At 36.9% G+C, this 12,147-nt stretch overlaps 1 protein-coding gene across 1 annotated transcript; it reads left to right on the plus strand.

Moving 5' to 3' along the window:
- The first annotated feature begins 997 nt into the window (after nt 1-997).
- On the plus strand, nt 998-7,772 carry LOC112285523 (phosphoinositide phosphatase SAC6). Its single transcript, XM_090252776.1, has 22 exons — nt 998-1,064; nt 1,297-1,477; nt 1,613-1,682; nt 1,882-1,993; nt 2,252-2,310; nt 2,436-2,646; nt 2,849-2,932; nt 3,045-3,172; nt 3,392-3,483; nt 3,705-3,762; nt 3,971-4,027; nt 4,568-4,600; nt 4,759-4,840; nt 5,047-5,153; nt 5,304-5,390; nt 5,557-5,634; nt 5,779-5,849; nt 5,997-6,107; nt 6,469-6,565; nt 6,791-6,899; nt 7,067-7,146; nt 7,320-7,772. The coding sequence occupies exons 1-22, from the start codon at nt 998-1,000 to the stop codon at nt 7,437-7,439; spliced, it is 2,094 nt and encodes a 697-aa protein (XP_090108902.1). The 3' UTR covers nt 7,440-7,772.
- Nucleotides 7,773-12,147: the final 4,375 nt, after the last annotated feature.

Here is a 12,147-nt window from a genome sequence, read left to right on the forward strand (position 1 = left end):
TGACTTTGACAATTGGTCTAAAATTCCATGTGAAGTTGGTTCTTCTAAATCACCTTTAATTAATTGGATTAGTTAACAAAGACTCAAAAAGATAAATTCTTTAATACATAAAATCTATTTCAATAATGTAGTGATGTAGATCAATTTAAAGTCAAGAAGGTTGAAGCAATATTTGTAAAGACAATTACAAAAAACATATTATCTTACTTTGGCTTAGATCTAATTTTTTCTATTTGTTAAAAAGTATAATTTAAAACCATTTTAAATCTTAAAAGAACTTTAAAAAAACTCAATAAAATAATGAAGAAAAAAAAATCTTTTTATTTGATTTAAAATAAATTTTTAACATGCCAAGTAGAAATCTTGTTTTAGTTTTATTTTTTTCAAGACAAAAAAGTTAACATTTAAATGAGGTTCTCTTAATCTAAATGTTAACTTCAGAACTTCTTGCGATTTTAGATCTATCTACATCTAAAATTATATCTAATAAGCATTGATAGTACATGGCTTGATATTTTTATTATTGTTTAGACACAATTGTAAGAAAGATTCTCACAAAACCAATATAAATCAGTAGTCTTTTTTCTATTTGCTATAGTCTCTCTCCTGTAATATATATACATATGATTAAAAAAATAAAAAAATAAAAAAACATATTCATTTTTTAAAAGAAAAAAAATTAAAATAGAATAAAAAATATAATTAAAAGTGATATACAAACGAGTATCAATTAATCACAATGGAAATAAAATCATGAAGTAAATTTACATTCTATTACATCAAATAAAATAAAATCACATTAACTTACTAGAATTATCTTCTTATTTTTTTGTGAAACTTAATCAAATTATCTAACCAATTTACAAATTTTAACAAATAGAATGAATACCCTCTGAGAGGGATGAACAACGACCCCGAAAGGATGAACGCGAGCATTCATCCTTGGATGAGTACGAGGCCTCTATACGATAGATGTGAGATCCTGTTGGGAGGATGAATGAGAGCGGCGGCGTCGGCAGCAGGTTCGGATCCGAAGCGAGGTCGTGACGTCGGCCTACACGCAGGTTTGTGAGTGAGAAGCGTCGGTGGGGCCGACGCAGCCCCACCTCAAATCCATCCACCCACCCACCGAAGGACTCCTCGCCGATGTAGATCCTCCTCCTTCCTTCCTCTTCCACCCAATTCCGAGTGGCCCCCACAATTCCCCTCCCCTTCCCTTTCCCCGGCCCCGCTTCGTCTGGGTCGTGCCGCCGTGTCACGTTGCTTTTGCGTCCCGCTGTTCGTTGTGTTGAACAGAATCCTTGACTCGGCGCTGCTTGCCAGAACTTATCCTCACTTATCGTAACAGTCCCGCCGTTAGTTACCGACCTATTACGACGAGTCGAGTTTGCGTTTCGCTGTTTCTTCAAACTACCCCACTCTGTTCACGACTTCTGAACACCGATTCGGTCGTTGGGGTGTCACTTGTCTCCGTGGGGTGCCCGGACAGCTGTGAGGTTTGAGAATTTTACAGCAGCGGGGGAATTTGTACACGAGGAAGAGTCTGTAAGATGAATTAGCCTTTGATAGTGTAAAAACACAGGATTCTGTAATCCGAGAATTTGCACTGCAGGATTCTGCCCTGGTGGAGTGGGATGCAGCGCGGCAACCTCGATTTGGATTCCGTTCCCGTTGATGTCCGGGTTGGATGACGTGTGTTGAAGCGAGAAGGATTCGTGAATTGTGAGGGAATGTTGCCGTCAGGTTGCGGCAGCCGATGGATTTGTTGTCTTGCGCTCAATTATCATTATCTCCTCGGGCGTCGTCAATGTCCGAATTTCCTCACCAATCAAACCTTTTTTTTTGCTTTCGTGATTGGGGGTTTCCGTGACGATTTCGTAGGGGAAGACCTTTGACGTCGGGAAGAGACGAATGGTTGGCAAGTTTGAAGCTGACGCTAAGGAGATTGGTTTGGCAGTGAGGATTGGTGCACTGAACAATGGGCAGATGGAAGGTTTTTGTATCTATCGAAAGTTTCCGCGCTTAATCCTTCCACACTCGGTGTGATTCAAACTGCTCGCTTAATTCTGCGGTTCTCGTCCCACGGGTTGGAATCCTTCTTAGGCGCAAGTAGAATTGGTTATGTTACTCGAATTTAATAATAGAAGCGCTTTGACTGGATCCGGTCAAGGGGAGTGCAAGAGCTTTCGACCTGTGATCAGCCATGGCAGCTTTAGCATGCTTTGAATTCTCTTGAATGCTTTGCGAGGAGTTGTGATCGTTTTCGTCTGTGCAATATCCGCGCAATTAGCGATAAACCGCCGGGGCGAGGTTGATATCTCCCTCATCTGCATATCACGTTGATCTTCGCCGTGAAATGCAGGTCATTCAAAGCGTTGCTCGATGTTGCTGGACTTTCAGTGCTTTCTGCTGAGTTTGGACCCTTAACACGATAGTGGCCTGTTCATTATTATCCTATACTTGAAAATTCGATCATCGTGGCTTCCAATGAGAGAGAATTGGGGGAGTTCGCGGGCAACTGCAGGCTATGCAGTCGCATTCGCCTGTGGGAGCTCCCGGATCGGTACGTGCTGGAACCGACAGATGGGTTCTCACCAGCTCAGTGCCTTGCCATTAGCCGTGCAAATGGCGAAATAGTTCCACTTGGTAAGCTTTGTCAATCAGTGATTTATTCGTTCTTTTGCGGGCTCCTACATACTTAGTTGTACTCTTTCAATTGTGTAATGTCTTGAAAGCGATTGCTCTGGAAGTTCTGCCAATGAGGGCAGGCTTTGTCTCACATCACTTGTGATCGGCAAGCGCTCCATTTTAGGTTTTGTTACTAAAATCCTCAAGATTCGTTGCACAGATCATGTGCCAAGTGGTCACATTCATCAGCGTGTGCTTGAGGGGGAAGCCTATGGAGTCGCTGGCATCATTCGGTTACTGGCAGGCAGGTTCTTGGAACCCTAAACCTTGAGGTGTGCATTTAATTTGGACTTTTCTAAAAATCTGGACTCAAGATTCATCCTCTGATTGCAATAAGTTTTTTGTTCTCGGATCAGGTGCATACATCCTTGTGGTAACTGGACGTGAGGAAGTGGGGTCGTATCGTGGATCACCTGTCTACAAAGTAACACGAATGCAGTTTCTCTACTGCAATCAAAGACTGGGAGATGTGTCTCCAGAAGAGGTCTGTTGTATCCAATCTTTACTATTAGGGCTCGCAGTAATTGTACTTGTGTCCGGAACTGCCACCGTGTGTCATTCATAAGCTCTTCCATTACCTTTCGCAATTTGTGCTTATCAATGACGAATTGAAGACTTTGTCGCACATTTCGAGAGAGTGAGAGCAGGTTCCGTTGTCAATTCAATCAATCATTCTTCACAATAAGTCCTAAAATGTGTGCAGAGACGGGATGAAGCGCATTATATAAGCTTGTTGAAAGTAGTGGAGACTTTTCCAGGTCTTTATTTCTCATACGACGCGGATTTAACACGCACGTAAGTTGGTGTATCTACTGTTTTTACTTGTTAATTTTTGCGCATTGTGTACATGGCCAGCAATATTGGTAGAGTGTCCAATTCAGGGTGAACCGTCGTGTTGATTAGGGTGCACGAGGGTTTCATTGCATCTCGGAGTAACCTCTGACATTTGATTGAAGCGTTGGTTGGAAAACTTGCTCATGGATCATCAAAATTCTAATTGGCACACATCTTTGCAGTGCCCAGGCGGCGACTATGGCTCGTTCGGAGCTACATAGGCTGCCTCTGCACCAGCAGGTGGAAAATTCTTGACAACTACTGTGGCTATTTGTTCTTGCTTGGATTGTAGGATTCTTTCTATGCTTGCACAGCTTGTCTTATATTTTACTGCAAACTTTTCGCAAGAATAATTCAGTCCATTCGATTGTTGTCAGTCTGGGGTCTTTTTACAAAGAGTCAACCTTAACTTTGTAGAGGAAAACTTCTAATACTGTCGTCGAACCAGGCTGAGTCTAGATTCCTGTGGAACGAATACTTGCTTCAAGAATTCACCAATTCAAAGGTAATCAAAATCTAATAGACTTACGTATCGAAAGTATTGAAAGTTGGGCGTCTGGGGTGAAGTCTCGGCATGGGCACGTCTATCGGAAGAGGGATAGGTTGGGGGATAATGACTCTGAACTTTCTGTTCAAATCTATGTATATTTGTATCCTCCATTTTGACCAATTAAGAAAGAATCTTAACCAAATTTTTCTTATTCCATTACCAGGTAGCATGAATAACTTCACTTACATTTTAGCGTAGTGTTCAATCGACTTATGTTTTTGTTTTTTGTTTTTGTTTTGTTTTGTTTTGTTTTGTTTTTTTTTTTTTTTTTTGGTTTGTTTTGTTTTTTTTCCCTGTTTTGAGGTCGCTGCTCTTAATTTCGTAAAATTCGGATTTGCAACTTTCATTCTGCAAAACTAGATCGTCGTGTTACTTCTTGTTGAACCCCTCCAAATGTAATCCAATTTGTATTCATGACGACTTTTGCTCGTTTTCTGATGCCATGGTAGTATCATCTATTTTCAGTTTAATGATATGCTGTAATTCTGTGTGCAGTTGGACCCCTTTATCGTGCCCATAATTCAAGGCAATATCCTCTTAATACAATTTCCGTTTTTTTTCTTAAGGTCATTGTACTTATCATTATCTAAATATCCACACAATAGGTCTTTCAAGGAAATTTGTTTTGCTTCCAATTTCTCTAGTTTCATGATTCTCAAACATATTGATGTCCTTAATTGCATTCAAGTTTCCGAAGTGCTCAAGCAACTGTGAACAACAGAAGTGTGAAGCTGACTATTGTTTCCCGCCGGTGTATGCGCCGTGTAGGTGAGGGATGATCTCACTTGCTGGAGCCCTTTATTTACAGTAGTAGAACATTCTGCTGCTTTAGGTTTGTCTCCAGGAAAATGTTCGCGGCATTTCCTGAGAAAAACGAAGTCGTTTAGAAGCACCAACAATAACCATTTCAAAATTGATTGAAATCAAATTAGTTTAAAATTCAGATGGTTTAGATTGTTAACTTTTGTTTGCAGGTACCCGCATGTGGAGGAGGGGCGCCGACAGCAAAGGCAATGCTGCCAACTTCGTTGAAACAGAACAAATTCTAGAGGCTGAGGATTTTGTTTTCTCTTATGTGCAGGTGCATAGATGCCGCTAGTCTTGTAAGCTGAGTCATGATAATGAATATTATTGGAACAGGTAGATGTAGCTATAAGCTTAACAAAATTTTAGGAATCGTGCTGAGCGTAAATCAGTTTGATGCTTATCGACTTATCTTGGAATGACTCAGATTCGTGGTTCAATTCCTATTTTATGGGAGCAGATCGTGGATCTGACCTATAATCCCACCATTACTGACTTGAATCATGAAGAAACGGTATGTTCCGCTTAAGTACAGTGATTATTGAATTAGATACTTTCTGAGTTGGGCCTGCTGATTTTTTTGTTTCCTAGTAGGATTTGAGGAAATAGTCTATTGAGAGTCTATTAATGCCTAAGGATTAAGGATCGTAACGGAAACAAATTGACGACATGGTTTGTAGCCAAAGGTGGTGGAGCAGCATTTTGAAGATCTATATAACCGTTACGGAGATGTTGTGGCGGTGGACCTCATCAATCAGGTGTTTGCATGGAAAGAAGCATAATTTTGCAGTTACTGAAGTGCTGTCGACATGAAGAACATGTTCTGTTGCTCTTTTACACTTTTCACCCCTGGACTTGCACTTAGGATCTGAACGCTGACAGCTGTGTTCTTGGTCGTGCAGCAAGGCCCAGAAAGAGTTTTGAGTGTCGCTTTTGCTAAGGCAATGGAGAGCATCTCCAGTGATTCTATCAGGTCTCTGCAATTATGTATTGTGATTGCTCAGAAATGAATAATGAACATCTAGCTATTCATGTTTTCAGTTATGCCTGTGTTACGTTCACCCGAGATTTTAAATAAATGAAGGTGCTGTAGTATGTGAATTATGCCATGATTTGTAAGTGTCTGTAGGTACGTGCCGTTTGATTTCCATCACATCTGCGGCCAGTTGGATTTTACGCGTCTGGACACTGATTTGTATCCTAGTGTTGCTGAGGATCTGAGCAAGCAAAGGTAATTCTTTAAGAATAATTGTTAATCTTGTCAACGGAACGCATCACAGTTTCTTCTCTTCTAATATATAACAATAGACTCTAGCAATACTTGACTGAATTCGGATATGTCTGGGTCTCCTGTGATTGTCTTGTTGTCATCACAAACATCATCATCATCATCTTCAGCATCATTGTTTGTTTATTTAGCTTTTTTTTGTTGTGAATCAAGTTTTTCTTTTCGCATTCAATTGTAGAGAATGGACCAATCGTCTGTACTTTCCCCGCTTTGCATACACTTTGGTAATGTTGCTTGGGATTGAGCGTGGCCATCCGATTGTAATTGATTTTGTTAACAATATGAATTTGTGTGCTCCTTTCAGCTTCTTCATGAAGAATTCAGAAGAGGTTCTACAAAAACAGGAGGGTGTACTGAGGACCAATTGCATCGACTGTCTAGACCGCACAAACGTCACTCAGGTATACGATTCTGATTTAACTGAATCCATATATTTTTGCCTGTTCATTAATTCAACACTGTTATTTTTTTTTTTTTGTGGAGGCATGCTCGTTTTGTACTTTGGAATGGAAAAGTCCGTCCACTTAGGAATGAGTAATCCCAGGTTAAGAAAGACTTGCTTGTTCGTGTATCCTCAACGTGGAATTAGAGACTTCAGTTGGTTATTAAGGCTACCACATCTGCAGAGTATGTTCGGACGGAAAGTACTTGAAGTCCAACTAATAAAGTTAAACCTATTTCAACAATCTGAAAAGTTGGAGCAGCACCAAGACTTGGACAAAGAATTTAAACGCAGTAAGTGGCTTGCATCTTTCCATGCCTTGTGCACTTCTATACTCGATCTATTCTTTTCGAATGATTTTTGCTTCTGATGAGATACTCTTAGGTCAGAGAAACTAAAAATTCACCAATTTATGGAATGGTGATGTGTTGCGTGTTTGATTGTATTTGGGGAGGAACAGTGTGGGCTGATAATGGAGATGACATAAGCATGCAGTATGCTGGTACTCCAGCACTCAAGGGCGACTTTGTTCGGTATTATGCCCTTCCTGAATCCACAAAGTTTTTATTAAGATTATAATGGTTTTAATTTTTTCACGTTAGGCAATGTATCTGCTGCATCGCCTAGTATGTGGATTCTACTTGCTTAAAACCCTAATCAATCTTTAATTTTGAGTCTTTATACAGGTGGAACTGACTTGATTATACGCAGAGGCATATCGCTATGTCTCTGGAGTGTTGTGGGCAGGAATAGCAGCAGGAGTGACAGCCTTGGTTCGAGCCAACGGGCGATTATTTTGTAGTAGACCTCGTCTTTGTACAATTCAGAACTGATCTTCATCCAACAGGTAGAAACTTTTGGAAGGCTAAGCTCTCTGCACGAATGGTAATGAAAGTTTTGAACTGAAGAATCGTAACACATATTCTACCAAGTTCCGACTAGTTTTCAACTTCGTATGTCGTATCCATGAGATCTTCCTCTCTAGCTCCTTTATACTGGGGTTCTGAAACAGAATCCTAACCATCAGAAAAGATGATCTGGTGTTTGTACCTGTGGTGTAGCTGCACTTGAATTTTGAGGTGATAAAACACTTTTAGTGCTGTGGTATCATGATGCGACACATTTGAGAATTGGTCTGACATTTATATAAATAACTCTTGAAAAGATCCGCGTTTCCCTGTTACTTTAAACCTCTTATTGAATTAAAATGCCAAACTTGAAAGCCCCACATCTATGTAGCGTCACCATGGTGAGAAACTACACAAGAATGGCTGGGACACCTTCATGAAACAACCCACATTTGTTGATTTTGCCAATGCAACATACTCAGCCCCATTCATCATCCATAGGTTTACATCCAGGGTTAACTTTCATTCATTAGCTTTATTATGTGGGGACCTAAAATACTCAGTTACTTTGTGTATATATTTTGTCTCAATTTATCTTTTGTGCATATTCTTTGCTAATCACCTCTTGTTAACATGGTATCAAAATGATGGAGTCCTAGAGAGTAATAGGTTATGAGTAACTAGAGAGACAGAAAGAAAGTGAGCACTGCTCCTTAGAAAGTCAATGTGCCGTGAGCATTGCTCCTTAGAAAGTCACTGTGCCGTGACCACAGCTCCTTAGAAAGTCACTGTGCCGTGAGCTCTGCGTCCAATACGGAAAGCAAATCAGCAAGTCTTGACCTGCATTTGAAGACAAATAGCCTGGATTGATCCTCAAAGAATAGAGTCGTGGTTCTTGTTCAAAATCTTCTAACTCACAGAAAGAAAAAAGGAAGAAATCAGAATGGCAAAGGTCATCAGGATTACTTGTCGGTAGGTGAAGCTAACAAGTTTCAAGGCGCTAGTAACTACTACATTTGGCAGCTTAAAATGAAAGCAATCAAGAGAAGAGAGAACGTATGGAATCTAGCAGAGAATCATATATAACTTGCTAACTTTTCTATCGATGTAGCAGGCATAGCATATATAAAGCAATCGATGAGAAAAGCAAAGATCTACGCTCTATTATGAATAGAACTATCAATGAATAATGTGTTAAGTTTGTGGCCACCTTTGCAGATCCGGCACTAGCGTGGCAAGTCCTATATCTCAAGTTTGCTGCTGGAGATTAGTTGTAGCTCTTTATGCTTACAAATCAGCTACACTCACTTTGCATGCAAGAAGGAGGATCCATGGAGGAATATGTGAATCGCGCAACAAAGATCAAGAATTGCTTACTATTGATGGGTCAAACATTATCAAACACCAGCATTTATCAGTTGTTGCTAAATGAGCTGCCACAAAGCTATAAATCTGTTGTGACCACTTTGAGCAATCTCAATATACCACTCACTTTTGATCAACTTTCGTCCAAGCTACTGTCAAAAGCCGCTAAGATCCAGCAACGTTCAACTCAGTTAGAAGATGAACAAGCATTAGCAACAAGCTTTGATACAACCATGAGATTTTGAGGAGGCTCCTCAAGCTATCATCAAAGAGGGGCTTTTTCAAACCCATAAGTTTGTCCTTATTTTCTAGGTTGCAGAGGTTTAAAAGGATGTCCATGCAACAAGGGAGGTCAGTTCCTGAGAGGTCGAGCTAATTCTGGCTTCCTTGGCAATGGCAAGGACCTCTTTAAACCACCTACTGTAATTAAAATAATTTATCTTGAAATTAAAAAATAAAAAAAATCAACATCAATTCATTTTATAAGACACATCTTATAACACATCTGTAAAAAAAAAAATTAAAAAAAAAAAAGTATAGCATATAATAATAATTAAACTAATCTTATATTGAAAATACAATGAAAAAAGAAAAGAACTTAAATCCAACATGGTTCAAAAACACATTCACACAATCAATAATTTTTATATACCTTTCTATTTGTTAAACTAAAAAAATAATTACAAACTTCATATTGTGATTGCTATAAATTTTCAATAAATTGTGGAATAATTTATATATGAATTTTTTTGCATAAACATAACTTACTTAAGTAAATGTCGCACACAATAATACCAAAGTTAGATTCAAAGGTATAATTATTGGCTTTTTATTCACATGCAATCTTATTTCTTTTAGATGCTAGTAAAAAAAAATACATGAGCTGTCAATATTAATCTTTGAATGATTTTACATCCACAATTGTACTTGCTCGATTGTGAATTTTCAATTGTAAATTTCATTCATAGAAAAGAATTTTACATTATTTGAAATAGGCATCGGCATTGTTGGTTATTAGATGAAGAGAGCTATGAGTTGCTTCTCTATTACTTGTGGCACATAACATATGGAAAAAAATAAAATCTTTCAAAAAAAAGTGAGAAAAAGAGTTTGTGCCACCAACCACATTCACTTGATTGAGTTACAATAGAATCTCATTTTCGTACTCTAACATTCTCCTCTTAATGCCACTTGCAATCAATTCTACTAGGATGGCATAATTAATTGCATCAATACATTAGCTACTTGCTTGCTTAATTCTGCATTGTTTTTCTTTTATCTCTTTAGAAGTGAATTTTTTTATAAATTAAATAAACTCTTGAAACTTCACTATAGTGCCACAACGTGCACATCATGCACAAAAAAACTCCATTAAACATACTTCTGAAGATAATTAAAGAATGGTTTGATTCTAAAGTAGAAACTTCATCCATGAAAGGAATAAAAAAGAATTAAAATGAGCAAATCAAAAATAGAGAAGTAATGTTGAATTCCATAGAAGATCAACAAAAATATACACACATCTAAAAATCAAGATCACAAAGTAAAATTTAATATAATATTGATCATTAAAATGATAACTATACATATTACATATTAGATACAAACACATGATCAAAGAGGTCAAGTGTCCATACTTGAAAAAAATCTAATCAAAATCCTTTGTAGTCAAAGTTCTTACATGAGCTTTTGCAATCCAATGATAATTAAAATCTAATGTGGCTTCAAATAGAATCCAATCAAAATCAATGCAATAAATTAGAACTAAATGAAAATCAAAATCCAATATGGCTTGAAATGCAACTGGAACCATAAAAATGCATTATGAATCCAATCAAAATCAACTCACTATTAAGAACAAGAACTTGATGAAAGAAAATAAACAAGTGAGACTTTTTCAAAGAAATATGATAAAATAGAAATAAAGAAGTATGTATATTAAATAGAAATTAGAATAACTTTTATCAAAAGACAAAGAAACTAGAGACTTCTTGAAACTAGACTAAAAACAAGAAAGAAATTGACAAGAGTGAAGAAGGCTTTATTCTTGCTTCTATATATATATTGTTTAAGTAGGAGCTACATGGCGACATTCTATAGGACCTCCAAAATATGTTGACTTTGTATAACACATATTTTAACTTCCAAGGCAAGTTTTCTATATAAGCACCATATAATTAATTTTTTTTGTAAGCTATTAATACAAGTGGTACATGATTAATTTGTTGACTAAGTTTCTAACCTATTAATCAACTATAAATACATGTAAAGTTAAAGCAATATCTATAAAGTTTATAAAAAATTTTCTTAGAAGATATTATGAAATTAATTTATTTTTAACTACTTCTACCTATTCATATTACCTAAACAATAATTATATTATATATATGTCCATTATATTATCCCTTCTTTTAGAAACAAGTCCCACGAGGAATAGTGATGACATGTTGAAAAAGTTTAAGATGTAGCAAATTATATTTGGTACATACTTTGATCTTTGTTCCCTTTGAAGGTAGTTGATAAGTCCTCTCAACTATTGATAATGTCCTATTTTAGAGTAGAAAGACTACCCTATTATTTGATTATTGTTGAGACCTTTCTAACTTCTTTCAAACAAAATATTTATAACTCCATTAAGAATTGTTGCTACCTCCAATAAAATCACCAAACATTTAGACTCTCTTCTTAGGTCATGATACCAAATGCATTGTATCTTGTCATCTATTTGAAGAAAAATATGTCATTCTTGAAGGTCTTCATTTCTATTACGCCATCTTAAAAGTTGTAATAATTGTAATGTCTCATTTAATAAGTCAACAAATGATGGCTTTTGAATTGAATATGCTAATTATTGATTCTTCATTTCTTAAAGCCTACAATTATACAAAAACTATAAACAAGGATAGAAAGTAGAATGCAATCTTTCCTAAATTATATTTCTTTTATAGCAAAGATTTGCTATCCTTTATCTTGATTTTGATGGATATTGTTGATGAAAAGCTTTGACCTTCTCTACTACATTTGTAAGATTTTTTGTTGCCTCTCATGTAAATTTGCTAATATTGTGTCTATGTTAATGAATAAGATATTTCAACCTAAGTCGGTGCCATCTTGAGTCTAAGTCTTCTTCTACCTCAATTTTTTGATTAGTATCCACTTTTATAAGAGGTTGTGGTATTTATCTTTTTAATATTACAATGAAGTAACTATATCTTATCATCAATGTGGAAATGAGGTCGTTCATTGTGATAGGCATTCACATTGCTCTTTTATTGTTCTTAAGTTTCTTTTAGTTGTACCTTTATTTTTGTATGTAGCTAAAATAAAT

The sequence above is a fragment of the Physcomitrium patens genome, chromosome 8 (assembly GCF_059467195.1).
Source record: "Physcomitrium patens ecotype Gransden chromosome 8, ASM5946719v1, whole genome shotgun sequence".
NCBI lineage: Eukaryota > Viridiplantae > Streptophyta > Bryopsida > Funariales > Funariaceae > Physcomitrium > Physcomitrium patens.